The sequence below is a fragment of the Phaseolus vulgaris genome, chromosome 6, assembly GCF_051622355.1.
Source record: "Phaseolus vulgaris cultivar YP4 chromosome 6, ASM5162235v1, whole genome shotgun sequence".
In the NCBI taxonomy this organism is placed as follows: Eukaryota; Viridiplantae; Streptophyta; class Magnoliopsida; order Fabales; family Fabaceae; genus Phaseolus; species Phaseolus vulgaris.
The window spans coordinates 18,960,623-18,987,289 of NC_143503.1; the positions used below are offsets into that span (position 1 = coordinate 18,960,623).

At 35.6% G+C, this 26,667-nt stretch overlaps 1 protein-coding gene across 1 annotated transcript; it reads left to right on the forward strand.

The window, feature by feature from the left end:
• Positions 1-5,157: 5,157 nt before the first annotated feature.
• On the forward strand, positions 5,158-6,249 carry LOC137833041 (Plant basic secretory protein (BSP) family protein). Its single transcript, XM_068641429.2, has one exon. It carries the CDS (start codon positions 5,169-5,171, stop codon positions 6,102-6,104), a length of 936 nt encoding a protein of 311 aa, XP_068497530.2. The 5' UTR covers positions 5,158-5,168; the 3' UTR covers positions 6,105-6,249.
• The last annotated feature ends 20,418 nt before the right edge of the window (positions 6,250-26,667 follow it).

Sequence of the window (26,667 nt, forward strand, 5' to 3'; positions counted from 1 at the left end):
GACGAAGCCGTACATGTTTCTAAGTTGTCTTGTACCTGGTCCTGCCAACCCAACCAAAAAAATAGATGTACTTGCAACCATTAATTGATGACCTCCAAAAGTACTTGTATACATTCTAATTTTCCCGAATGGTTCAAGAGCTACGTAAGTGTAACCTAAACCCATACGTGTTTTTATTTAAATCGCATTTTCATAAATAAATGTAGTGTTTTCTTATCACTAAAACACAGGTTCACGATGAAAGAAATGTTTAACAGAGTAGAATCACTTGGGCACCTTAGGATGAGTGGTAGATTAAAAAGGTCTATGAGTCTAAAGTCAGAAAAAGACTTTGTGACATGTTGACCAAAGCCAGGACAAAGGGTGTCCGACCTACTTGGATAGGTGAGCAGCCATGGGTTGACCCTCTGAACTATTGGGATTCACAACAGTTCAAAGATAAATCTACTCCGAATAAAGTCAATAGAGGTTCAACTCGTGGTGGAGCACTGCACTTCACAGGTCGAAAATCACATACAGATATTGCAGTGACCTTGGTAAGTACTTCTCACTGCCTTACATGATATTCATTTTACATTTGCAACCATATTGCTTTTAATTGTATAACATTATTAGGAACGTCAATATGGTCGTCCTCCAGAGCCTGATGAACTATTTATGGCTACCCACACAAACAAGAAGGGTGAATGGGTTGATACTCGTGCTCGTGAAACTTATGTAAGTTATTCTTTTAACTTTTTTTATATTTATATTTTAATTTCCTAACACTTTCATTTCCTAATGATCTATGTAGGAAAATTATCATGAGCATTTTTGAGGGCCCTTCAAGCAGATAGTTCTCAGGACTCTAGCACTGATGTCCATCAACTTGATCCTGCAACAAAGCTTCAAACTTGGAAGGAGGCTGCTGGAGGAAAGACTAGAGGTCGGGTGTATGGTACGACAGACTTGGCTGCTAACTTTTGCCAAGGAGTCTCTTCCCTCACTTAACCCTTTGCTTCCGACACTTCACAATCTGAGCATGTAATTGAAAATCAAATGCTTCGTGCTGAACTTAGTATGTGGGGTTAAAAGTATGCACACTTGGAAGATGAGATGAAGGTTATAAAGGAAAAGCTTATCTCAATGGAACGTGAAAAAAATGCTTCCAATAACACAACTCAATTTGATCATGAGTATGATCTAGAGCAGGATGACCAATATTTTTCTTAAAGTGCATCATAGACGGTAAGTTTTATTATTTAACATTCTTATTATATACTGAATATTTTAATTATTTTATTTATATATTCATATTGTTTGTATTTTTCTAGCATTTCAATTTTAAAGATAATACTTTTCAGTTTAGCAAATAAAGTCTTTCTTTGAAGCTCTTCATGTTCATCCAGACCCGCTTGTTTGTCTTTAATGTCAAAGTCTGTAATTTTAAGCACTAAATCATCCCTATTTGTATCTAGTATACCAAAAACTTTTTTATTTCATTCTTAAGTGATTTCAACTTTTCTTTTATAACCCATATTTCATTTCCTTGTAACACAAGCTTATCCCAACAGATGTTTTCAAACTGCCTAAAACCCGTATCCGTGTGCCATACACTCAAGTACCTAAAGGGTAAAGTCTCAATGCACCTTGGACTGTTTCACAACCAGGACACAATGGTCATAGATATTATCCATTTTGGTCTCTTGAATACATGCCATTTCGATTTCTCATTTGTGATGAGCTGACTTAATTAGGATTTCTCATTTGTGATTTGCAGGTTTGTTCTCTGAAGCATTATACTAGGGTTAGGGTTGGTCGTCGTGCACTTATGAGGAACATGTGGGTTGCTTCGGTTTGGGGAAGATGATGACGAAAGTGCACAAACGTCCTTTTCTTTTCTTTTTTGCGCTCTCTCCCTTCCTGTTTCGTCCCACTTGGTGGATCGGCCTCTGAGCTTTCCTTCTGAAACTGTTCCTCACACCGTTTACCGCTTCCAAAGATGGGGGAAGATATGTGAATTGACAACAATATCTAAATGGGCTTCATCTAACGAAGATGTCCCCCCTTCATATTGGGCTACACTCCCCTACTGCCTCAACTCCAGGCCCCATTGTCCTTCAAACTTTGGCTCATTCTTCCTACACCATATTAATTCAGATTTGCACCCAATACATTGACCTTAATTCAGATTTGCACCCAATACATTGACCTAAAATGTCTATTTTGTTCTTAATAATTTAAATTTTTTTGCATATATTCATATCCGTAAGTTAAATTACAAAATTCTGGATATACAAATTTGGAACTAATATGTCACTTTTGGATTTCACCATCCAAAAGTTTATTTGGACAACATAAATTACCTTTCGGATGTCAAGATCCGTAAACAAACATAAATGAATTTCGGGTCTATTTCCAACACCATTTACAACACATCATTCTGAATATGAAAATCCAAAACTTAAAACTCATTTCCGAATATAAAACTTAAATGAAATATGAAAATAATCTTTCAGAAATCAAAATAAGAATGTATAAAAATTATTTCTAGATATTAACATCCGTAAACTAATGTGTGGAAAGGAGAGAATTGGATTTTAAAATTTTCGTTTGTTTCAAAGTCAAAATTTATTGGGTGCAGTTTTAACCAATGAGACACTCACGTGTTGAACAACTTTGACTTTTCTACCCCCTCCTCCTTCCAACGTCTCATTCCATTGTGGGTCTGACACCACCTTCTCCATCATTGTGCCTCTGGATGACAGTAGAATTTACGTAGTCACCAGTGTACGACCTTCCTCACATGACAAAGTGCGACGCTGCTTTAGGTTCACCAACTTGTGTGATTTTGTTTTTGGCAATTCCTAAGTTATCAGAATGGTAAACTCTATTCTAATAAACATTAATTATTTATAAAAGAAATTTTCTTTCGAGAGTAAAAGATAATAGATATATATAAGATTAAAAATCATAGTAAGAAATTAGAGAGACATTATAGTCATTTTTGTTGAATGACAATAAATGTTATTCTCACATAATAGAATAATAGAATGAGAGAAATAATATTATAAAGAAATAATATTATAATCTTACTTTTATAGTAAAGGGTAAAAATTTTCAATATCATTATTTTATTTATATCTAAATTAAAAAGGAAGAATTCATTCTGATTTTGCCCCCAAAGAGAGTGGTGTATTATGCCATAGTGATTTACGGTTTCACATTTTGATTCACATTGACGAAGATCTTCCCCAACCGACGATTGAGACCACGGTTCATCCTCTTCAATAAAAGCTTGATAGATTTTTCCGTTGATCATTACTACATAGACGTGCGCATCCAATTTAGTGTTTTTTTTTTGTCAATCTCTATAAGGTTGGAAAAAGTTACTAGAACACTTGCAAAGCAATCCCAGCCCCTGAACCGCACAGCACCTTACCCATAACCTTCTATGTGCAGTGCTCTCTACATTATTCCAAGGAGATATAGATTCAAAGAAACCTTCCACCCATTCTTTATTTTGTTAATAGTCTCTTCAATATTTTGTTCCCTTTCTGCCGTAAGAAGCATCACGGTGTCACCCATATACCGAATAGTCAAAACCTGTCCAGAACCGCACACATTCAGCTGCATAAAAACCAGATTCTGCCACAAAAACCACTCCATGTGCTGTTAAATAAGCTTGAGTAATGCGCAAGCTTTTATGCCACTGAGATGAATGTCTTGTGTATAATGCCAGCACCCTCCACCTTGACTTGAATCTGCTAGCCCCTCCATCCTTCAGAAGACCTCTCTTTGTATCTATCCCCTTCGCTACGTGAGAATATACGACAAAGAACTTTTCTTTCTCCAGATCTTGGTGACTTGTTCATTATTGATGCAAATAGCTGAAAATGAGAGAGCTCAACAACAACAACAATCATATATGATGCAAGAAATATAATTTGTGCCTACTGAATGATAACATCTTATTTCACCAAGCCATGTCAGATTGCTCAAAATAAGACTCATATTGATTCTTTCTAAATTAGAAGTTGATTATTAAAAAATGAAAGATCAATTTTGAGGGATCTAAAACTCTTATCGTTCAAATGATCAAAGGATACTGGATATATTGTTCAAGCAAAATGAGGAATAATTTTGAAGGAAGGTATTAAGAAAATAATAGCTTACTCAAACCAAATTCCTCAAAATATATGAATACCTTATAAAACTATATGTTACAATTATATATATATATATATATATATATATATTACATATATTGACTTCTATAATAACTTTCTTCAAAAATCATATTAACAATTATTTGTAATTGGTTCACAACGGAAAGATTTTATATTCACATTTCACAATCATCAAATTTTTACAATTTACAATTTCCTTCTAGTTAGAACTTTGTATCATTAACTATGTAAGGAAAAGGAGGACCATGTAACACAATTTGGTGATGTGTCGGTGTCTGTTGGTCTATTGAGTAACTTCAAGCTTCCTTCTTTCACGGTTGAACTCAGGCGGTCAGGACACCTGCGATTACACTCTGACGTTTGTATTAGTATTTTTGGGGTGTTCTTTCATAGTAAAAAACATAACTTACAACTTTGTGGAGGTTTTATTTATAGTGCTAGTTATAGGTTTTCTTCATGATAGGCTGAATATCAGTTATTAAATAGGGAGGTGTACTGTTTAAGGAGTATCTATAACATCTTTCAATTAATTAGTATTTGACTGATTTTGCGGAGATATTTTCTCACATGATTCAGATGCGGTTACAACACATTAAATGTTTTTAAGTTGTGGTAATTCTTATTTAATGTGCGATTTGAAGTGTTCTTTAACTTGATCGGTCGATCGCGGTGTCCAAGACAGATTAGTTTGGCGCCGACCGGTATAATATACCAAAGAATATTTATCCAGAGATGTGAGTTTCTTAAGTACATTTTCAATACCTTGAAGTATTAGTATTATTTTCTCACTCAAATGCAACACAAAAAATGCATTTCAATTCAATTTTAGAAAGTATACAAAATATTTTTTCATACAGAGACAACAACACTAAAGTTAAAACATGTGTGGACTTATACAAACTTTTCAAACCACAACTACCATGTTAACCTTAATACATATTATAAAAATAAGTATTTTTAACTTTATATTACACCCCATATACCCAAAGTTGCAAATGCATGATCTCATTGCTTAAATTAATGGAGAAGGAAGATAAACCCTCCCTCCTCCAACCACTCATACCCCATTATTCCACTCTCTCCTCTTCCCATTCACTCCATCAGCAACATCATCACAATCTCAAACACTTATCCTCAGACACTAACAACAACAACATCTTCATCCGAATCCTCTTAATTCTCTTACTTGCCCTAATCTCAATATGGGCCAACTACGAAGCATCCAAAACCTTTAACATTTCCATAGTAAACGACGCCAAAGATTCCCTCGCGGGACGTCGTTTCGCTCTCTTCTATGTCTCCAACGACAAAGCCACTCGCATTATCCTCAACACAAGTTCCTACGTGGAACACTTCCTTTACCCTAATAATAATATTTACCGTAAGAAAAACATAGATAGCGTCACACTTCGCCTACCTCGCCGGAATCTCAATGCCACCGTCGCTGTCTACGCCGCCGGGAGCCGCCACCACGGTGGTGGAAAAAGTTCCAACAGTTATGTCATTGAGATTACTCCTATGTTACTCGAAGACAAAGGGTATGATAGAATGGCTATAGTGGGTGCAATTCTACGTGGCATGGCTAGGGTTTGGCTGTGGGACGGGGCCCCACAATGGCTTCTTGATGGCATGGTGGAGTACGTGGCAGATACGGCCGGGTTCCGCCGTGAGATGGTGGCGGACGGCGGGAGCATGCCGGAATGTGAGGAGGGTGGTTGTTGGGGTCGGTGGTGGGAGGGTAAGGACCCTACTCATGTGGCACGTGTGTTGCATTATTGTGAGAAGTATAAGAGGGGTTTCATCAAACGGTTGAATGAAGCAGTGAGGGACACGTGGCGTGATCATGTGGTGGATGAGGTGTTAGGTATGCCAATTATTGAGGTTTGCCGTTTGTATAATAATAATGCTTCTTGGGTTGGTTCCATCTCCATGTGATTTCAAGCTTTTTTAAGTGGTATTATTATGTGGCACGTGTTCTTTTATTATTATTATTATTATTTCTTGTTAATGTTTAAAGAAAAAAAATGTATTATTTCATACTAAATCATCCCATGAATGATAAATTTGTTGATTTTTATTATCCCCGTCATTATTATTATTACTAATTATTACTAAATCATCATAAATACTAAAGTCTTATGTTTATTATTGAAATTGACATTCAACTAAAATATTGGGGTTTCTGCGTACAGTTGATGCACATGAATTTGCAAGAATGATAATCACATGGAATGGATATGATTGATAACATGTGCAATTCACAACTCACTTCGTTGAAATCATGAGAGCTGTGTGAAATTTGAAGTTTATATGCCACAAAATAAAGCAAATGCTTTGGCTTTTTATTTACTAGACAAAAATACAAGTTTCTTCTTTAAAGAAAATACCGATTTAAGTAAAGTTTCTCACGCGAAAAATTCATTTTATCTGAATAAAAAAAAGTGAGGGATATAAAAAAGAAGCCAATAAATCTACTTAGACACAAAAATAAATGTCAAATATTATGTTCACAATGGAGACTTTTAACTCACAATAAAAATTATTAAAATAATAATAATAATAAGTTAGCGTCTAGAATGATGACACAAAGTAGATGCAATGAAAAAAATTAAGTAACAGAACAATATTGAGTCTAGAATGGAGATAGAAAGTGGATGCAAGTTAAAAATTATTAAAATAATAATAAGTTAGCGTCTAGAATGAGGATACAAAGTAGATGCAATGAAAAAAATTAAGTGACAGAATAATATCGAGTTTAGAATGGGGACACAAAGTGGATGCAAGTTAATATTGTATTACATTTAGCGTAGGTCTAGGCGACACTACTATTTGTTTTTCGGGTAGTGTTCCCAATGGAGACAATTTACTCACATTTGCTTTCTCACGTAGTGTCCCCAACGGTGACGCTAAGTTTAATTATTGTTAGAGATCTCACATCGACTAGAGATTAGCACATTTCATAGTATATAAATGGGTGCAAATCTCACCGTATAAGTTGGTTTTATGAGGTTGAGTTAGGCTTAAAGTCCACTTCTTATATATGGTATCAGAGCCATTTCAAGTCTATCCTAATGATTGTTTGTTGGGTTTATCAGACCAATTGCTATCGGTTCGTTATCAGGCTACCCATAATATATAGTCCAACGCACGAGTTGGTAGCCTTGGCGTGAGAGAGATGTGTTTTATAAGGTTGAGTTAGGCTTAAAGTTCATTTCTTAATAATTATTTAATTTTATATCCATTTAAGTGTCCCCCAAACCTACGTTATAGTTAAATAATACATTTTTCTTTATGTAGGCTTAGCCAATAGTACCTTATAAATTTGTGTCCCATTGGAGGTCGTCTCTAATGCATAGCCCCCAAAAGATTAGCTTTCATTTTTATTGAGATGTTAAGCCCACACTAACCCCATGTAGTGTCTCTCTTTTTCTCTTTGTGTCGCTCTTTTAGAGACTCACCATCATTATTTCTTGTAGTGTCTATTAACATGTATAATATTGGTTATATGTAAATTTCCTATTGGCTCTACTTAAGATTCATGAATAATTTTATCTTTTGAATGTGACAATTCATTCTCTTATTTGAAGAAAGAAAAATTAGAAAGAAATTATCATAAACAGGTAGACTATGTCTCATTAAGTCTGTCTTTACAACAATATCTCTCTTTTATATGTTTATGTTTAAGTTTCTTTAGTCTGCCATTAAAGAGATTAATCAAATTTAGAAGATTTTTCTTTGCGAATGAGGTAGGAAAGGAAAGAACATTTCTTAGGTGAAATGGGACAAGTGTGTAAACCTAAGACGGATCTAGGGATAAAAGATATAAATTTGTTTAATAATGTCCTTCTAGCTAAATGGAATTGGTCTTTAGGAAATGAGAATCTATATATTTGGAAGGAAGTGTTGGATTCCAAATATGGATCTTGGAGGACTCTACATAAGAAGGATTTAAAAGAAGAATCTTGATGGTGGATGGGTCTTAGAAAGGTTTGTGAAGAGGGCAATAGTGGAATTTGGTTTGGGGAAAGTTTTAGATGGAAATTAAGTAATGGGATGCAAATCATTCTAGGAGGATAGATGGGTTGGACAACTCGCCTTGAAAAACATATCTAGTATAAAAGAAGCAAATGTGAACACAATTGGTAGGTGGACCTAAACCCTAAACCCCACACATGTCTTGGGTGCTTTAGTGTTCTTGTTGTCGTTGTTAAAATATCATCTCGATTATAGGGAACAAATGAGTCTTGTGTTTCCTGCTCAACTAAGAAATCCTACAATATATAAATAATAATTAAGCATAAAGAATAATACTTCACCTAGGAGCAATGGGAAATAATAATGATAGCATGTATATTTATGCTTATGATTTTTTGATAAATGATCTATGCAGACTATGAAGTCATTTGTCCATCCGATTTCGTGCGAGCAACCTTCTAGACCTCATAGCGAGGAGGTGGAGATAGAATTGTGAATGTCGGATAATAAATAAGTTAACTAATAAGGTGTTCACATAAAATTATTTAATACCTGAATATCCTACCACATGAGATTTTTCTTTGTGTCTTCCACCACATCCCATGATGTAATGACAACAAAAACATGACATTGAGTTATCATCCCAAATAGTTTCTAAAACTTGCAGCATTTAAGCCTTACGACTTTCCTGAAGAAGACTTATGTCGACATGCATCCTTTTTTTACCAATCCATCTCGTAATGACTTGAGCCAATCAGGTTATAAATTTACCTAGTATGATTTTTCCATCGCCAAATTCAGAGTTCGTCATAATCTTGAAAACTAGCAATCTAAGTAACTCATTTCACAAAATATTTGAAAACACTATTAAAATAAAGGTTTAATGAGAGTTATGTTTTCCCATATCCCTTCTTCATGATCACTCCTAATAGGATGCATGAATTCCACTTCATTGGCCACACCAACAAGAAGTGTTCTTAATGAGAAAGATCATGTCTCGTGCATTTATAGAAAGTCGTCATCGTGAGTTTTGTGCATGCTTCTTCCCTCCAAGACCACAAACCGTTTCTCATTAGATCGATGTTTACATAAAATATTTGTCTTGCTTGATGTGCCATAGTAAATGATTCATTTTTATAACCCATCTTATTTAGATCAACCAAAGTAAACTCATAATCATTCGTTTTCATGTCGTATTGTGATCTACCCATTTAAACTTGAATATTGACATTCTAAATGTCACATAATTAATTTTACGTATGTCTTGTATCACTTCGAAGTAACTTAGATGTTGTAATGAGATTTTTTTTCTTTAGAACTACCAATGTGCATAGCCTTAACTTGAATTATAACTCTGCTATTTTGAACTTTTCTTTTTTATCTATTATCTTGGAATATAATCAAAACTTGTTAATATTGCACCACCATTGGTCCACTTCTTTTCGACTTACATTTCTAATGTTCACATTTTGAGTACCTTTACCTAGACATCTCCCATTGTGTCGAGTTTGGTTTACAATTTGGTATATACTCCAAATAAAACTCAATAACTTCTTCTGCAATGTACCTCTCGACAATTGAAACTTTTGGCCAATACTGATTCTTAACATATCCTTTTAAGATCTTCTTGTATGTCTCAATAGGGTAAATCCAACTCAAGTAAATCGGGCCACACAATTGAATCTTCCTCACCAAATAATGCACCATGATATAAAAAAAGAAGGTGCAAAATACATTTCCAATTGACATCACTTGCTTCATTTTCTAACTCATCTAACATTTGAGAGTTTCTTTCTTTCTTACAAATGGCATTGAAGAACAAAAACAATCGTGATATAGCACCTTTAACAAAAGAAAGTAAGATGTCGCGAATAGCCACTAGCAAAAGTTGTTGCATCAACACATGACAATCACGAGACTTTAAATCAACTAACTTCAATTTTTTCAGACACAAGGCTCTGAACATGTTCTACAATGTCCCTTCAAGTTAATATTTGCAATCATAAGTTTCTTTTTATGTTGAGCAATTTCCCAATTACACAATTGCAAATATTTTTCTCCACATGCATCACATCTATACGATGCCTAACATCTAGATTGCACCAATATGGAAGATTAAAGAATATGATGGTTTGTTTCAAATGTTTTTCTCAATGGTCTTCTTTTTGTGTCTTTCTAAATACAATGTTATTAATCTGTACCTACTCATATACTTGTTGACCATTTCAGACTATCAGTGAAACTTCATCCTCTTGCCATCCATTAAATGATTTCTTAATTCTAAGGTAAGGATGACTACGAAGAAGAAACTTTCGATGCCTAGTGTATATGGTCTTCTGCCCATGCTTCAATTGAGTATAACTAATGTTTCCTTTTCATATAGGACACACATAACGATCCTTCACATTGTAAAATTATTTATTGTGAAAAATAACATTGTAGGCAAACAAAAACTATTTTCATAGTATGCATCAAAGACATCCACACTTGTTTCCCTAGACATCTTCAAATCATTAGACAAGAGCCTGAGATTTGTAGATACAATTGGATTTAGAAGGGGGAGGGGTTGAATGGGGTATGAACTCAGTTCACCTTTTTAATAATCACGATGAAATGCATATTACAAAAGATAAGAGATAGAGAAAAGTATACACAAAAATTCGTACTCATTCACCCCAAAGCTATAGGGTTATGTTCAATCCCCTTAAGCTCCCCGCTTAAGAGCCTTAAGTATTATCCACTTTTCGAGGTAACAAGTATCCTACACAATAGTATTCTTCATCTCTCCAAGTACACAGGTATTAAATACCTCTCTCGAAAACAAGTTTTAATCTCCCCCTAAGACAAAGGCTTCTCAACAAATGAGAAAAACATAGGGGTGGCAATGCGAGTTGGACCACCCCACGTTTGAACCGCAAAATGTGGGTCTGGTTGGCTCGCCCTATGCTAGGAGTGCTTGCTCATTTCACCTGTCCTCCCCGCATAAGAAGTAACCCGTGGGCATGCGAGCTAGTTTGAATAGGAATTTTTTTTTCAAAAATTAAAATTTCATTAATTATAAAAAATCTTATTCCTACTACTGAAAATTAATTTTTTATCCGTGTTTCAATTTATTTAATTAAGATAAAAATATAAATTCAAGTATGAGGGTTGTTAGAAGGCTTGATTAAAAATAATTAAAGTTTTGCTTTGCATATATTTTTTCCTATGTATGTATGTAAATGTATAAGAGTATCTTATCAAAATTTTGCTACAAAATATTTTAATGAAGATGACTAATTTTTTAGCTATCCTAATAAAATCTCTTCTTTATATTATTTTTTCATTAAAATTTTTTAAATATAAGACTTTACTTAAAACTAAATCCAATGTCACTCTTAATACTAACTCCTTTATATGATTAAAATAAAACATTCATTTTTTTAGTACATTAAATTCATTTTTTTAAAATAAAATGAAATAAAACAAAGGTCACACTGTAATAATGGGTGAATAGGGTATGATTTTTTTTACAAAAGAAATAAATAATTATTTTTTTATTTACGCGAGCTAGCGAGCCAACCCGTCCTGCATTTTTTGGTAGCGGATCGCGGGCTGACCCGCATGGCCCGACCCACATTGCCATCCCTAGAAAAACACTCTCAACAAGAGAGAAAACAATGAAAGCTCACAGGGTAATCTTCACACAGTGAAGGATTTACAATACAGGGTTCACTTCCCAAACTATGAATGCTCTAAATAGCATATGTGAAATATTCTCTCCAAATAATAATCCAATGAAGGCTAAATCATTTGTAATGATTTTTCAATGCTTGTATTTTTCATTTTATGTTCTTTATCTTTAAGGTCTAGTGTTTCAGTTTGTGACCATTGAAGTTTTGAATTCATATTTTGTTCACATAGTCGTTGGACATTGGATTAGAAAATTATTCCTCTTGATTGATTCGGCTACGTCTTGGACTTCAATTGTATTTGAAATTTTTTTTTCTTTCAGTCCTAATGTCAATTTTGATTCATTAATCTCGTAATCTCTAGGTATCCTTCATCATTATGCATTGTTCATCATCTTCCTACATTGGATGCTAAATATGGCAATTTTCACTTTGATTATATTCTTCGCGTCTTTGATCATTTTGAAACAATTTGAATTGTTTCCTTTATGATCTTCTGATGTGAACATGATCCCTTTAAAGTTTTGTGACTTTAATCATCAATCATATATTTGTCACATATGCTTTCACTATAATTTCCTTAAACGCTAAGTATGAAAATATTTGCTTTGCTTTGTCTTACATGTTTTCTTAATTTATTTATCTTCTGGGAACATTAATCTCGTTACCCATAGCGTAAATTACACTTTTCACTTGGTCATGTACTGGTTCTTTGCACATCTTCTTAAATCAGTTCTTCTCTAACATTGTACTGACTCTTCATCGTAATAGACGTTGCCTTAGGAAAATTTTGCTTGCATCTTTAATGCTCATTCTAACTTGTTCTCTTCTCAATTTAATCTCTTTCGAGATTCTCTCATTCATGTCATGTGTATCAGCTTGAATGGCATCAATGACTTCCATGAATTGCGCTATGCAATAACTTCATTTTGCTCATTGGACCCTTTATAAGAAAACTTGTCCTTATTCTCCTCCGCGTCTTGATGCTTTCTAAAATCATATTGGGAAACCTTTGTCATTACCAGTGTTTTAATATTTCAATATCTCAAGAAGATATGTCACTGAATAATAATTTATTAATATCTTAGAATATAAAATGAATTATCAATATATTCCATCTTTAGATACTAATACAAAATACATAATCAATATATTCAAGTTAATTATCTAGATTAAATCTCTTTCTTTATCAATCTCAATTTCTCTTAAATATATTTCACAAAATCTTTTCCAAAACATATTTAAACCTCAATGAAGTATAATCGTGTTCTTACAAAATATCTTTCGCATAGATATATCAATTAAGCTCATAATGTTTTTGTTCTTCCCGGTTGACCTCGGTTTGATTGAATGGGCGAGCTCCACTTCTGACCTGTCTCCAATGGGTACTCCGAGATACTGCTCCACTGGGACAAAGGGGCGCTCCACTTGTTGATCACACTCCGGCGATCAATTCAGTGAGAGCATTCAAACCATAAAATTGCTTCATTCTAAAGTATTCAGAAAATGTACCTTTACTCGAGACCAATTCAGTTATTCCCGTGTTTAATAATATACCTCAACCAATTCAATTATTTCTTTTGTTATTTTTAATTATCTTTTCCACGTAAACTTACTAAAAAAAACTTGGGCTGACCTTGTAACACTCTTTTGGGCCCATACTCGGCCCAGGCCGAGCTAGACATAACTCACACAACCGAGCACCATACCTAAATGCTTGGCTCGAGGTCCCGAGCACTCCTGGCCAGTACACAAGCCCCCAGGCTCGAGCCGAGCTAGACTAGGCGAAGAGGCTTTCCAGCACTGGCGGCTGACATGACGTTTTCCAAAGAGGGTAGGTGGGGCGTGGTTGCCAAAGCGTTTCCTGACAAGACGTCTCACCATACTAAATCTGGAGCGTCCACGTGGCGTTTGCTTCAACGACGAGGAAACGCTATCGCTTGATCTCCTCTTTCGAATAATATACACTCATTTCTTCTTCTCTCTCGTCATAGTCACTATGTAACTCTTCCGCTCCCCATAACTCTTTTGCTCCCAAATCTTCCTTTAAAACTTTTTCTCTCACTGTCGCGCCACCACACATCATCGTCGCACCAGGTATTCATTTTCCACCAATCTCTATTGACAATCATTATTTAGCCTTTGATTGTATTACTTGAAATGAAATGCATTTCATCTTATTTCGATTTGCTTATTCTACCTGGCCTGAAATGTACTCGTATTTTGTTTGTGTTTATGCTTTAGTTATATCAGCGATGGATTATAGTTCAATGTACCCCTGGGCTAAAAAAGATCTCTTGAAAGAAACCACCTATTATACCACCCACACACGTATTAGAGAGTTAAGGGAAAATGGGTGTACTCTGAGTAAGAAACATGAGGGGTTCGTTAAAACGGTAGAGTGTGGGGTATGTGAACCCGTTTGTTGTAATGAGTCGTCGGACCCTGACGGTCCATTTTGCTTCTCTTATGCCACTTTTTTCAAGAAGGTCCCCCTTGTTAGAATATATGGCCTTAAACGAGAGGGGGGGTGACTTGTTTAAGAAGAATTTTTGAAAACTTTTAAACTTAGAATGAAAATACTTTGAAAGAACCTTGATTAAGGATTCAGTTTTTCCAAAACAAACAGCAAAAGCACAAAGCTGGAAAAACAATCGGTTGTTTTAGCGAAACAATCGGTTGTTTATACCAGTTTCAAAATGACAAAACTGAATTTAAAGAGATAGGGATAGAGAAATTGTACACAGTTGTTTATACTGGTTCACTCCAAACCCAGAGCTACATCCAGTCTTCTCAGAACCCTGAGGAAATCCACTAAGTAATCACACCTTGATCACTTACACAACAACCAAGAGAATGACCTTGAAAACCTCAAGAAACACACTCTCCTTGGCCAACACTAAGATTGCTGATCTTGAACACCTCAAGAACACACAACCAATCTCAGCAAAAACACACAAACGAATTGTTCAGCAGTTTAGAAAGATTACACTTGTTACAGATGAATATCTGAAATCAATGCAAGTAGAATCCTATTCCAGCACCTTGATCAATCTCTAAACTCTTAAGCAATCTTAGAATTTCTTTGAAAAACTCTTAGTTAAAAACTGTCTCAAGATTCTTAAAACTTAAAAACAGTTTTTCTGAATATATTCAAAGATATAGTTTGTTATCAAATCTTAACAAACTCTTAATTGCATTTAAAACTGATTGGTCAAAGCATTTAATGACTGGAGCGTATTCAGTTAAAGCATTTAAAGCTCAGTCAAAGAAAACAGTTTTTCTGTTATGGTTTCAAAACAAACAATCGGTTGTTTCCTCGAATCAATCGGTTGTTTTGTTACTTAACAGATTTCACCATTCAAAAACAGTTTTCAAACTTTCTCAAAACACCTAAGTGTAAACAATCGGTTGTTTCGACAAAACAATCGGTTGTTTCAACTTAGTTTGAAAAACATTTTACTTTGATAAAGATTGAGATGCTAATTGCTTGAGATTTAATCCAAGGGTGGATTACAACATTGAACTACCCCAGAACAAAGCTTAAACCAGCTCAGCAACATCAAGCAAAGCAGAGGCTTCAACATCCTTCAAAGGATTTGGATTCTTCAATACATTGAACACCACTTGGTTCAACACTCCTCCTTCATTTACCTTTATCTATATCGGAGAAAGTGTTATTAATCGAGCTCAACGTAGCCCCTGCCCAGCTACATCCAAATAGTTGAGCATTTATCCGTGCTTTCATTATCTTGTGTTCATAGCTCGACATTTCGCTCACGGTTGAAGTTTTCTTGCATTTCTTTGAGGCCAAACACTCGAGACGTCAACTGTGGGTTTCCCTAAACAGTGCCCCTAGAAGAGGTTTGCTTACCCTTTTTCCAATCGTCATACAAAAAATTTAATGGTAATTTCTTAAAATCTGAGCTTCAACAGAGATCTGACCCTACCTGATAGATTTCCCTTATATTGGACCCCTGAACCTGGATTCTAGAGTGCCCGACGCTTGGAAGATATGTTAGAAAAAGATGAAGGGATCTACGAGTTTCTGACGAGCTTGAAAGTAGTTTTTGACATCTCCTTTCTATAGACCAAAGAATACCTTCTTGGTGCCCTAAAATCCTACACCAGTACTCCTCCTTTCCTACCCTTGATACTTGTTTTCTTTGCAGAGAGAATATTGTCCAATATTAGCAAGACCGAGATGGCTGAGGGAATCAGAAAAATGAGAGCAGCTGGCAGCATGAGCAAAGGCTCATTGGGACAAAAGAGGAAGGCCCTCGTCGAGGTTGCTCCAGTCCAATCTGATCAGGATGAGCAAACCAACCCGGGCCTCGTTTTCAAGAGAAAACGGCAAGAGACAGCTCCCCCCGCCGAGAACTCCAACTCAGATGGTCGAGCTCCACATCAGGAAATCATTACTATTCAATAGTGTGAGGCTGAAAGCTCGCGGGGAAAAAGCCTATGGGACCCTAACTTCGACTTCCCGACTCACGACAAAGCTAGGTTAATGGTTCATGACGAAGACCACCTTCGTCATGACACCTTGAAGCTGTTAGGCCAAACATTTTCCTTAGCTTTCCTAGTTGATGTCAAGGCGCATGATCAAAAGGCGTCCAGAGATCATAAGATTTTAAAAGAATAATCTTGATGATGGAGGGATCTTAGAAAGGTTTGTGAAGAGGGCAATAGTGGAATTTGGTTTGGGGAAAGTTTTAGATGGAAAGTAAGCAATGGGATGCAAATCATTCCGGGAGGATAGATGGGTTGGACAACTCGCCTTGAAAAATAAATTTGAAAGACTGTACAACATATCTAGTATAAAAGAAGCAAATGTGAACACAATTGGTAGGTGGATCGAATTAGGTTGGATATGGGACCTTAGATGGAGACAATTGTTTGAGTGAGAGAAAAGGTTAGAGCAAAATTTGATGGGAGAAAATTAACTAACAACTTGTAGATGAGTGGGTTTGGATGGAGTGATTATACAATCAGATATGCATATACAACATTACAGAACAATTCTGCAGGGGGAGCTTGGATGGCTTTGAGGAAGTTTGGAAGGTAAAACTTTGCCCACAACCTAGTTGTTTGTATGAAAAGCCCTTATCAATAGAGTGACAACCAGGGATAACCTTAATAAAAGAGGGATTGTTGAGAATGAAGGGACTCTAACTTCTCATCAAACTTTTGTTGCAAGGATTGTAAAATTTGATAAAGTTTCTTTTCAAACTACATGTCCATCATCTACAAGGTATCTTGTCTGCAAGAGTCAGTAGTTCTCTATGGTGGTTGATCAAAGTAATCTTGGAGTCCCTAAGAACCATTAGTACCCCACACGTGTCTTGGGTGTTTTGGTCTTCCTGTTGCCGTTGTTAAAATATCATCTCGATTATAGGGAACAAATGAGTCTTGTGTTTCCTGCTTAACTAAGGAATCCTACAATGTAGAAACAATAATTAAGCATAAAGAATACTACTTCACCCAATGGGAAAATAATAATGATAATATGTATATTTATGTTTATGATTTTTTGAGAAATGATCTATGCAGACTATGAAGTCATGTGTCCATCCGATTTCGTGCGAGCAACCTTCTAGACCTCATAGCGAGAAGGTGGAGATAGAGTTGTGAATGTCAGATAATAAATAAATTAACTAATAAGGTGTTCACATAAAATGATGTAATACCTGAATATTCTGCCATATGAGATTTTTCTTTGTGTCTTCAACCACATCCCATGATGTAATGACAATAGAAACATGTCATTGAGTTATGAGTCCCAAATACTTTTTAAAACTAGCAGCATTTGGGCCTTATGGGTTTCTTGAAGATGACTTATGTCGACATGCATCCTATTTTTACTAATCCATCCCGTAATGACTTGAGCCAATCAGGTCACAAATTTACCTAGTATGTATTTTCCATCGCCAAATTCAGAGTTCATCATAATCTTGAAAACTAACAATCTTAGTAACTCATTTTACAAAATATTTGAAAACACTATTAAAATAAAGGTTTAATGAGACCTATGTTTTCCCATATCCCTTCGTCATGATCACTCCTAATAGGATGCACGTCTTCCACTTCATTGGCCACGCCAACAAGAAGTGTTCTTAATGAGAAAGTTGATGTCTCGTGCATTTCTAGAAAGTCGTCACGTGAGTGTTGTGCATGCTTCTTCCCTCCAAAACCACATAGCATTTCTCATTAGATCGATGTTGAAATAAAAGATTTTTCTTGCTTGATGTGTCATAGTAAATGATTCATTTTTATAACCCATCTTATTTAGATCAACCAAAGTAAATTCATAATCATCCGTTCTTATACCCGTATTGTGATCTACCCATTTACACTTAGATATTGACACTCTAAATGTCACATAATTAATTTTCCGTATGTCTTGTATCACTCCAAAGTAACTTAGATGTTGTAATGAGATTTTTTTCTTTAGAACTACCAATGTGCATAGCCTTAACTTGAATGATAACTATGCTATTTTGAACTTTTCTTTTTTATCTATTATCTTGGAATAGAAACATAACTTGTTAATATCGCACCACCATTGGATCGCCAAACGGATTAGGTCTGCTCTCTCGGGCGATCTTTTCGCGGGCAATCTCTGCTTTGGCCCAAGCGATTTCGGTGCAATTGACCTCGGGCTGGGCGATCTCCTCTATGTGCGGTGGTCGTGTAGTGACCATGAATACCCCTCTCTTCGTTTTGAGGTTGTTCTCATAACACCTCTTGGCCTCCTTCTGATCTGACTTGATGGTAATCACCTTTCCCGCCAAGTCAGGCAGCTTCATCTTCATGTGCCTCGTCGACGACACCGCCCCCAGCCTATTCAGCATAGGCCTACCCAACAACATATTATAAGCGGAGGGGTCATTGAAGATGAGATACCTGATGTTCTCCGTACGGGACGTGGTACCATCCGTGAAGGTGGTCTTCAACTCTAAGTTTCCACGCACCTCCACCTGGTCTCTCGCGAAACCGTACAGACAGCCAATATAGGGCCTTAGCATGTCGGGTGACAATTACAGCTTGTTGAAAGTCATCTAGAACATTACGTCTGCCGAGCTTCCTTGATCCACTACTACACGGTGCACCTTCCTTTCCGCAGTTACTACTGAGATTACTACCGGGTCGTTGTCATGGGGAACAACGTCTTGGAGGTCGACCTTGGTGAAGACAAGGTCGACATCAAAAGTATCGTCGACCCTTTGTGCCTCTACCGACATCACCGCCCGTGCATACCTCTTCCGCTGAGAAGCGGTGCAACCTCTGTTGGGTTCAATAGTGTCAAAGTTCAAGAGGGGGGGTGAATTGATCTTTTAAAACTTTCACGCAGATTCAAGTTTTATCACAGTACACAGAAAATAAATCGATTTATTTAGTAATGAACAAATTTATTTTTACATTGTTTATGTATTAAAGCGTTTATACCAATCAAGTAATTCTTGAAATTATGCAGATTGATTTGCAAGCTATACACACACTGATTTTAAGAGGATATTATGTAAAACAGAATCAGTGACCTTCAATTTTTAAGCAAGTGATAAAGGTTCAATTATTAGCTTGACAATCAATTGGGTAACCTATCACAATCAAACTGTTCCAGTTGTAATTAACAGTTCATTTATCTTCTTAACATAACCAAACTGATTTTCCAGAAAATAAGAACAGAATGAACAAGCCCAGAAAGAACAGATTTATTTTTAATTGAACAGATTCAATTTTAGACAGATATATAGATAAGCAAGAAACCGAGTGCAGGGATGAAGAGAAATGAACACACAACAGTTATACTGGTTCACTCAAATGAGCTACATCCAGTCTCACCTAATCCAAGGTGAAATCCACTAAACAAACGTACCAAACACACTTACACAGCCACTGTTCTTGAACCCTACAAGAACCTAGGCACACTTGCTGAAAAACACTATTTCAGCACACACACTCTTCAAGAAACCCTATCAAGAAGAGCTTACAATCACATTATACAAGAATTTGAAATATGAAACGAATACACCTGATAGAGAATGCAGAAATCTGCTTTAGACCAGTAGAACAGATTGCTCACACAGTAGCAGCACCTCTAACCAAGCCTTAGAGCCAACTGAGAACAAGCACACTTTTGATTTGTAAATTCTTTCAAGAACACATGTTAATTCTCTGTAAATCCTTAGTTCTCTGTTGTAAAACTTGTTTTCTCAATTGTATGATTCTTTTACAAACGCAAGAACAAGTTTTCTTTTTATAGAAAAACAACTTATAACAGATTTTCAAAAAACAGTTAAAGCTGTTATAAAAAGAACATATTGAAAATAAAATGAACAGATTTATTTTCAAAAGCAGTTAGGGAATCTGTTATGTGAAGGAGACTCAGTCAAACACTCTGGTGCAAGGACAAAACGGAAAAAACCTTTTAAGATAAACATGGCACCAGACTAAAAGGAATCCATTCATTTACAGATGAACAGATTTATTTTTCCAAACGATAACAGAAAAAACTTAACTATTGAAACACAGTTGTCGTTTTGAGAAAGTGAAGACTTAGTCAAAATACTTGATGCACAAAACCTAATTTTCAAAGGCCTTAGTCAATGCATCAGTTTTAAAAAAGAATCTATTCATTTAGAAAAAAACAGATTTATTTTTTATGCAATAAGGGTATTTTTGCAAAACATGTGAAAAACAGTTTCAAAAAATTTGTGCTTGCTCTTATCACATGGTCAGGGGTTAAGAGGTGAGTTACCTAGCAAAAAACCTACTTTAAACAACCTTTAAACTATACCTGAGACATTTTTAAAGCAAATGTAAATACACATGAAATTTGCACAAATGGCTTCATCAAACACATGTCTTGAAGGGGCAGCAACCATCTTCAACAACCTCCTCCCGAGAAAACTCCCGCGATGGTGTGAATCTCACCATGCACGAGGACTTCATGTCTCGGGCCTCCCTTTGTCACCGCCACGTCCTCAGTCCCCTGCTTTTCTTGCAAGTAATCCCTCAGGAAACTGTTCTTCACCAACTCATCTAGCTAGTGTCCCAGTGCCAAACAGTTGTGTATGAGATGACCGAATGCTTAGTGGAACTCACACCAAGCGTTCTTGTTGGGCCCGAGCTTCTTGTCGGTCTTGAGGGTACCTTTAGCCTCTCCGCTACATTGGGGATAGTGATGAGGTCCTTCAACTCTACCATGAAGTTGTGCCTTGGTGGCACGTTCTCCCTCTCACGCCCCCTGGTTTGAGGCTTCCTTGGTTGATAGGGTTGCTGCTTCGCGGGGGTCTTCTTCTCTGTCGTTGCCTCATGCACCCTTAGGGGTTGTGGTCGACCTGATGCATGTGGGTGCGTGGGAACCACACACGTGCGTTTCTCGTTAACTTCCCCTTCTACCGCAATGTGAGCCACCGCGCGACGCCTTATCTCGGCAAAGGTCTTAGGGTGGTTTCTGATAAGCGATTCACTGAAGAGGCCTGACACTATGCTCTTTCTAAACGTGTGCACCATCATCGTTTCGTCCTTGAGGTTCAACCTCACCACCTGTGCTCCGAAACGGTGAAGGAACTCCTTCAGAGACTTCCCCTGATACTGTCTTATGTCAAAAAGATCATAAGAGATGGGTGGGGGAGGGCGATTTGCGATGTATTGCGCTCTGAAGAGCTTGGTGAGTTGTGGGAACGACGTTACGTGGCCATCAAGGAGGCTGATGAACTAATCCATCGCTGTTCCCACCAGAGTGCTCATGAACAGTTTGCATCTCACCGCGTCGAAGCCCCCAACCAACATCATTTGCGTATGGAAAGTCGTGAGATAGGCCTCCGAGTCCCCTGTACCAGTGAGGGTAACTTTGGGCCCTACGAACGTGGTCGGTATCACGACATTCATGATTTCTTGCGAGAACGGCATCGAAAACTCCCTGGGTGGCGTCGCAGGTTCTCGATCTCCTTCCTCACGTCCGCTTGCCTGGTTTTGCATATCCCTGCGCAATTCCTCATTCGAAAGATGCAGTTCTTCGTTCGTTGCCCACGACGTCGCCAAATCAGCCTGGATGCGTTATTGGTTTGCTCTTGATGTAGCCACTTCCTCTTGAAGGGCCTACATCATTTCCATAACTTGTTGCAGGGTGAGGCTTTCGCCTCTGTTTGGTGCAGCAGGTCCTTGCCTCGTACTTCTCATCTTTCTGGCTCTTGCTGGTGGGACAATGTTTTGTATCGTGCCCAACGGTGGGCGTCAAATGTTCTTGTCGGTTGACAAAAAACACCTTCGTGCGTCTACGAGAATCTCATGCCCAAGAATCCCTACGTTCAGTCGTGCTTTCCTTTCGATTGAACCCCTGAAAACACAAAGACAAAGGGCGTCCTAGAGGTCGTTTGCACTCCGACGCTCAAGTCAATCTTAGGGCTAGGAAACACCAAAACTGTTTAACGTAAAACTGTAACTATGTGTGTTAAACGGCGCAAATGAATAGCGTACCTTGCCAAGTTTGTTACTTCCCTTTATATAGACTGAAACTAGGGTTTCCACTGTTTGCATTACCCAAAATAGGCTTCCTGAGGGGGTGGGCCCCAGCGCGTGGTTCCCTACCTGGAGTGCAACCTCTGACGGGGTGACCACCTGGATGCCTCCTCGTGCACCTGATCTCTGGGGTCACCCGCCTTGAGAGCGCCCTAGCTGTTCACATGTCATGCATGCAGCTCACCCCTGGAACGTGACCCTCGCGGGTCGTATCTTTCTAGTGGTTCTACACGCGTCATCCGCTCCACACGCATGGACCCCCGTGACCTAGGCTTCTCCCTTATTGATAACTAGTATGTAATCTGGGATCCACCTCTCGTGACCCAGCTCTGTTGTTCGTGTCCCCAATGTCCGACCTCTCCACACTGCCCAGCTCTGTTGTTCGTGTCCCCAATGTCCGACCTCTCCACACTGCTCAGTGGTACATCGGTACATTCTAGTGAGTCCTGGTGACCGATATCTGACCACACTTTGGTTCCTTAGCGCACGTGCCTCGCGGGACACCGACCTACGCTGCTCGTGGGACCCCGCTTACATGGCCCCTACATTACTAGTGGTCAACGACACCCGAGGTCTGGTTGGTACATCATCCAAACATATTACAATACAACTTACTTTTATGATCATTCTAAACTTTTCCTATAATTTCCCTAAAATATATCGTATAAATTATCTATAATTTAATCTCTAGAATTATAAACAAACTAGGGACTTAATAATTAAATCTTAAGTCACTCCTATAAACTAAAATAATTAATTAGTTCCTATCCTTTTTCTATTCCTAAGTTTTAAATTTTCATTTTAAAAATCTAATAAACATTCATCTATACTAATAAGTTAATTTTTACAATTAATTTCAATATTCAAAATTTCAAATTTATACATCTAAATAACAAAACATGATTTCAATATCAAGTAAGCAACAACGATTTGAGGGAGACCTTCATGCATTGTTGTGATTGAGTTCCCAAAAACAACCATGGTATCAATTTTAAAAACAAATGAGAGGTTTAGACCACTAACCTTGTGAAGAATGGAAACTCGATCCAATAAGTAAGAAACTAGTCATTGGGAACTAATAAAACAAGTGAGACAACCACTAATAGAGCCTCCGCAACATCGTCGCAACCACCACCAAAGAAAAAACAAGAGAGAAGGTCGAGAGAGTGCCGTTTTGCGAGAAAGAAGTGAGGAATAAGAGATTCGCAAAAGGAGTTATAAAGAGCTTTACGTTAGACCACACTAGATCCAACATAAAATTCAAAATTTACATCAGATTTTTGTTTTATTTTCAAAATTAAAACTTAATTTATTTTTATGTCATAAACAATGAGTTCTAACATAAAAAGTGTAACATAATTGGACCATTTTGCTTTATTGATAATCACATATTGAATAAATACAAATATTAACTCTTGGCCTTACCTAGAAGTTGCGTGCCTGCTAGCTAAAAGTTTCCTCTAACACTTTCAATAATCCACTGATTTCTAGCTATCCAAACTATCAATCCATACACCAATAATATCTTTCCTTAACAAATTACCTGAAAATGAAAAGAAAATAATAAAATCACTAGTAAAGATTGAACCACTTGACCAAAACTCTACCTTAACCAATGTATCTTGGTCCTTATCTAGTTTTCTTCTTGTGACTATGATATGATAGAGTAATATTTTTTTATAAGCATCTGATAAGCAATAGTAGTCAGACTTCTCTTTGAGCTTAAAAACATTCAAATAATCTAAGTTTTCAATTTTTTTAATAAATATAGAATTAAATCTATCATCTATTTTTAAACCTCTTATTATTTATTTATTTAAAATGTTATTTTGAATTAAAAATCATGTTTTATCATAATTTAATTCATTCATCAATGTTGTCAATTAAGAATTTTTATGTTCTTTTCATAAATTTTCGTTCGCAATCATATTATTAATTACAATATGACACCTGCTAGTATAAGGTATAGTTTATTTGTATAGGTTAAGGTTCATGATGTTATAGATTATGTTCTGAAACTTTTATGTAAGAGTCATTTTATCTTGAAAGACTATCTGATAAAGTTTTTTTAACAAGGATTGAATTATTCCTTAAATATTTCTATTTATTTATTTTATTATTTGCTGACAAAAATAAATACATCATATCCTCATAATGGCATGTTTGATTCTAACTACAAAAATATGATAAAAAATGAAAATAATTATTTTATAAATTAAAATTAGTATATACAAAAGTTAGTTTGCGAAAGTTGTCTTTTTATAGTTTTATCAAAATTTTATTTTTGTCTTGTATATATAATCTAATGTTATCTTATGAAAAAAGTTTTTTATTTTTATATATTACAGGAGAATCTCGTCGAATGATAGCCTGAATATAGGTGCTAGATCTTCTTAACATGACTTATTTTCTTCCTCTATACGTGCATACTTATATTATATCATACTTTATTTTCATCTTAAAAAATTGTTAAAGGCATAATCTTCGTGTTATATATGATGTCATGCTTTTTTTTTTCTTTTAAATAATATATGAATTTTGTGAGAAAACCAGACCCTTAAAATTGTTGAGATGTAGTGGCTTTAAAAAGATACACGCAATTACATTTTCTTTGGAGAGTGATTTACGTGCATGTTTGTTTTTATCTATTTTAAGTTGAAATGGACGTTTGTTCTAAAGTTTGAAGAGAATATACTTTTGTTTGCATATTAATGTAAGGAAAGAACCATACACAAATTTTGAGTGGCTATTATTTCTGGAAAAATATTATTTCTGAAATTAGTATATTCCAAAATGATAACAATTGTTTTCCGAGTTTTATTAGTGGGAAAAGTACTGCTGAAAGTGACTGCATTACTTATATTAAATTTAAATATATTTTTAGCTTCTTAAATGTGAACTGAAATTATTTTTTATTTTTCAAAACTGAAAGTGATTTTTTAGTCACAATTATTTTAAAAAATACTGTTCCAATCTCTCTATCTTATCTTTTGTATAAATATTGTCAAAATATATACTTGTCATTGAAAAATTAATGATATATAAGGTACAAAGGTCGATGTACAATGTCATATAAAATTATCAATCACACAAGAAAAATATTTAAAAATGTTTTATTTTCAAATAATAAGACCTAAAAAATCAATCTTAATTTAGAACAGGAATATACTTGGCAATAGTTATAAGGGAACCACATAGAAATAATTTTAATATCCTATTCAATTTAAAATTTTAAGATACTAAATTTATGAATTTTAATCAATTATAAAATAACATAATTAATTTTCATATACTCTATTATTTTTAAATTTCTTCTATTTTTTTTTTCAGTGATAAAAAAACAAAATAAATGAAAGTAATAGAGTACTCAAATTGTTGGAGATCCCATATCGACTAAAGATTAGAGCCTTTCATTGTATATAAGTGGGTGCAAACCTAAACCCTATGAGCTGGTTTTATGGAGTTGAGTTAGGCTTAAAGTCCACTCTTTCATAATACCAATTCAATTCATGTACAAAAACATATATAAATGTATCATAACCTCAAAACAACTTATATAGAAGGCATCATCCTTAACAACAAGAATAATATCCTACCTCAAAACACATTATGTCCACCTATGGAACTCATGAGATAATGAAAGATAGTCACAAAACCAAAAAGAGTGATTTGTTTGTTACACATCACCTCTACTATGCCGATTTGAAGGAGTATAAACAGCAGAGTTTCTCTAGCTTTTGCTGCAAATACATGTTAACATGCTGGTTAGATTTTTTTAGTTTTGTATTTCATTTTTGCACCTCGTTAGATTTTTTTTTTTTGGTTTTGTGTTTTGTGGCTTCCAATAAAAAAAAAGTGAATGAAAACACACAAAACTTACATCAACCACCAACGTTCATCACCAATCACCACAAGCAACCACCAACACTTAAAAATGAAGAAGAAGACACCACACTCTCTACCATACACAGAAAAATATTGTTGGAATTAAAAAAAATATGAAAGTGTTGGAAGAAGGTGTGGAGGTGCAGAAAATTTGCCCATAATTATTTCACACAAGTTTTACTCACTTATTTTTCCACTATATTGAAATCATTGTGTCTTTTTTTTCAAACATTTTAATATTTCATACAATTATTATATAACTAAATATATTATTATTTTATTTTAAAGTTTTATTTTATGTTATTATCATCTAAATATAATAGTATTTTATTATTAAAAGAAGTAGTTAAATGTTTGTTTTAAAAAAAATGTGAGTGTGAACTATTTTTTCTTTTCTTTATATATGATATATGAAGTAAGAGAATTGACACTTTAGAAAA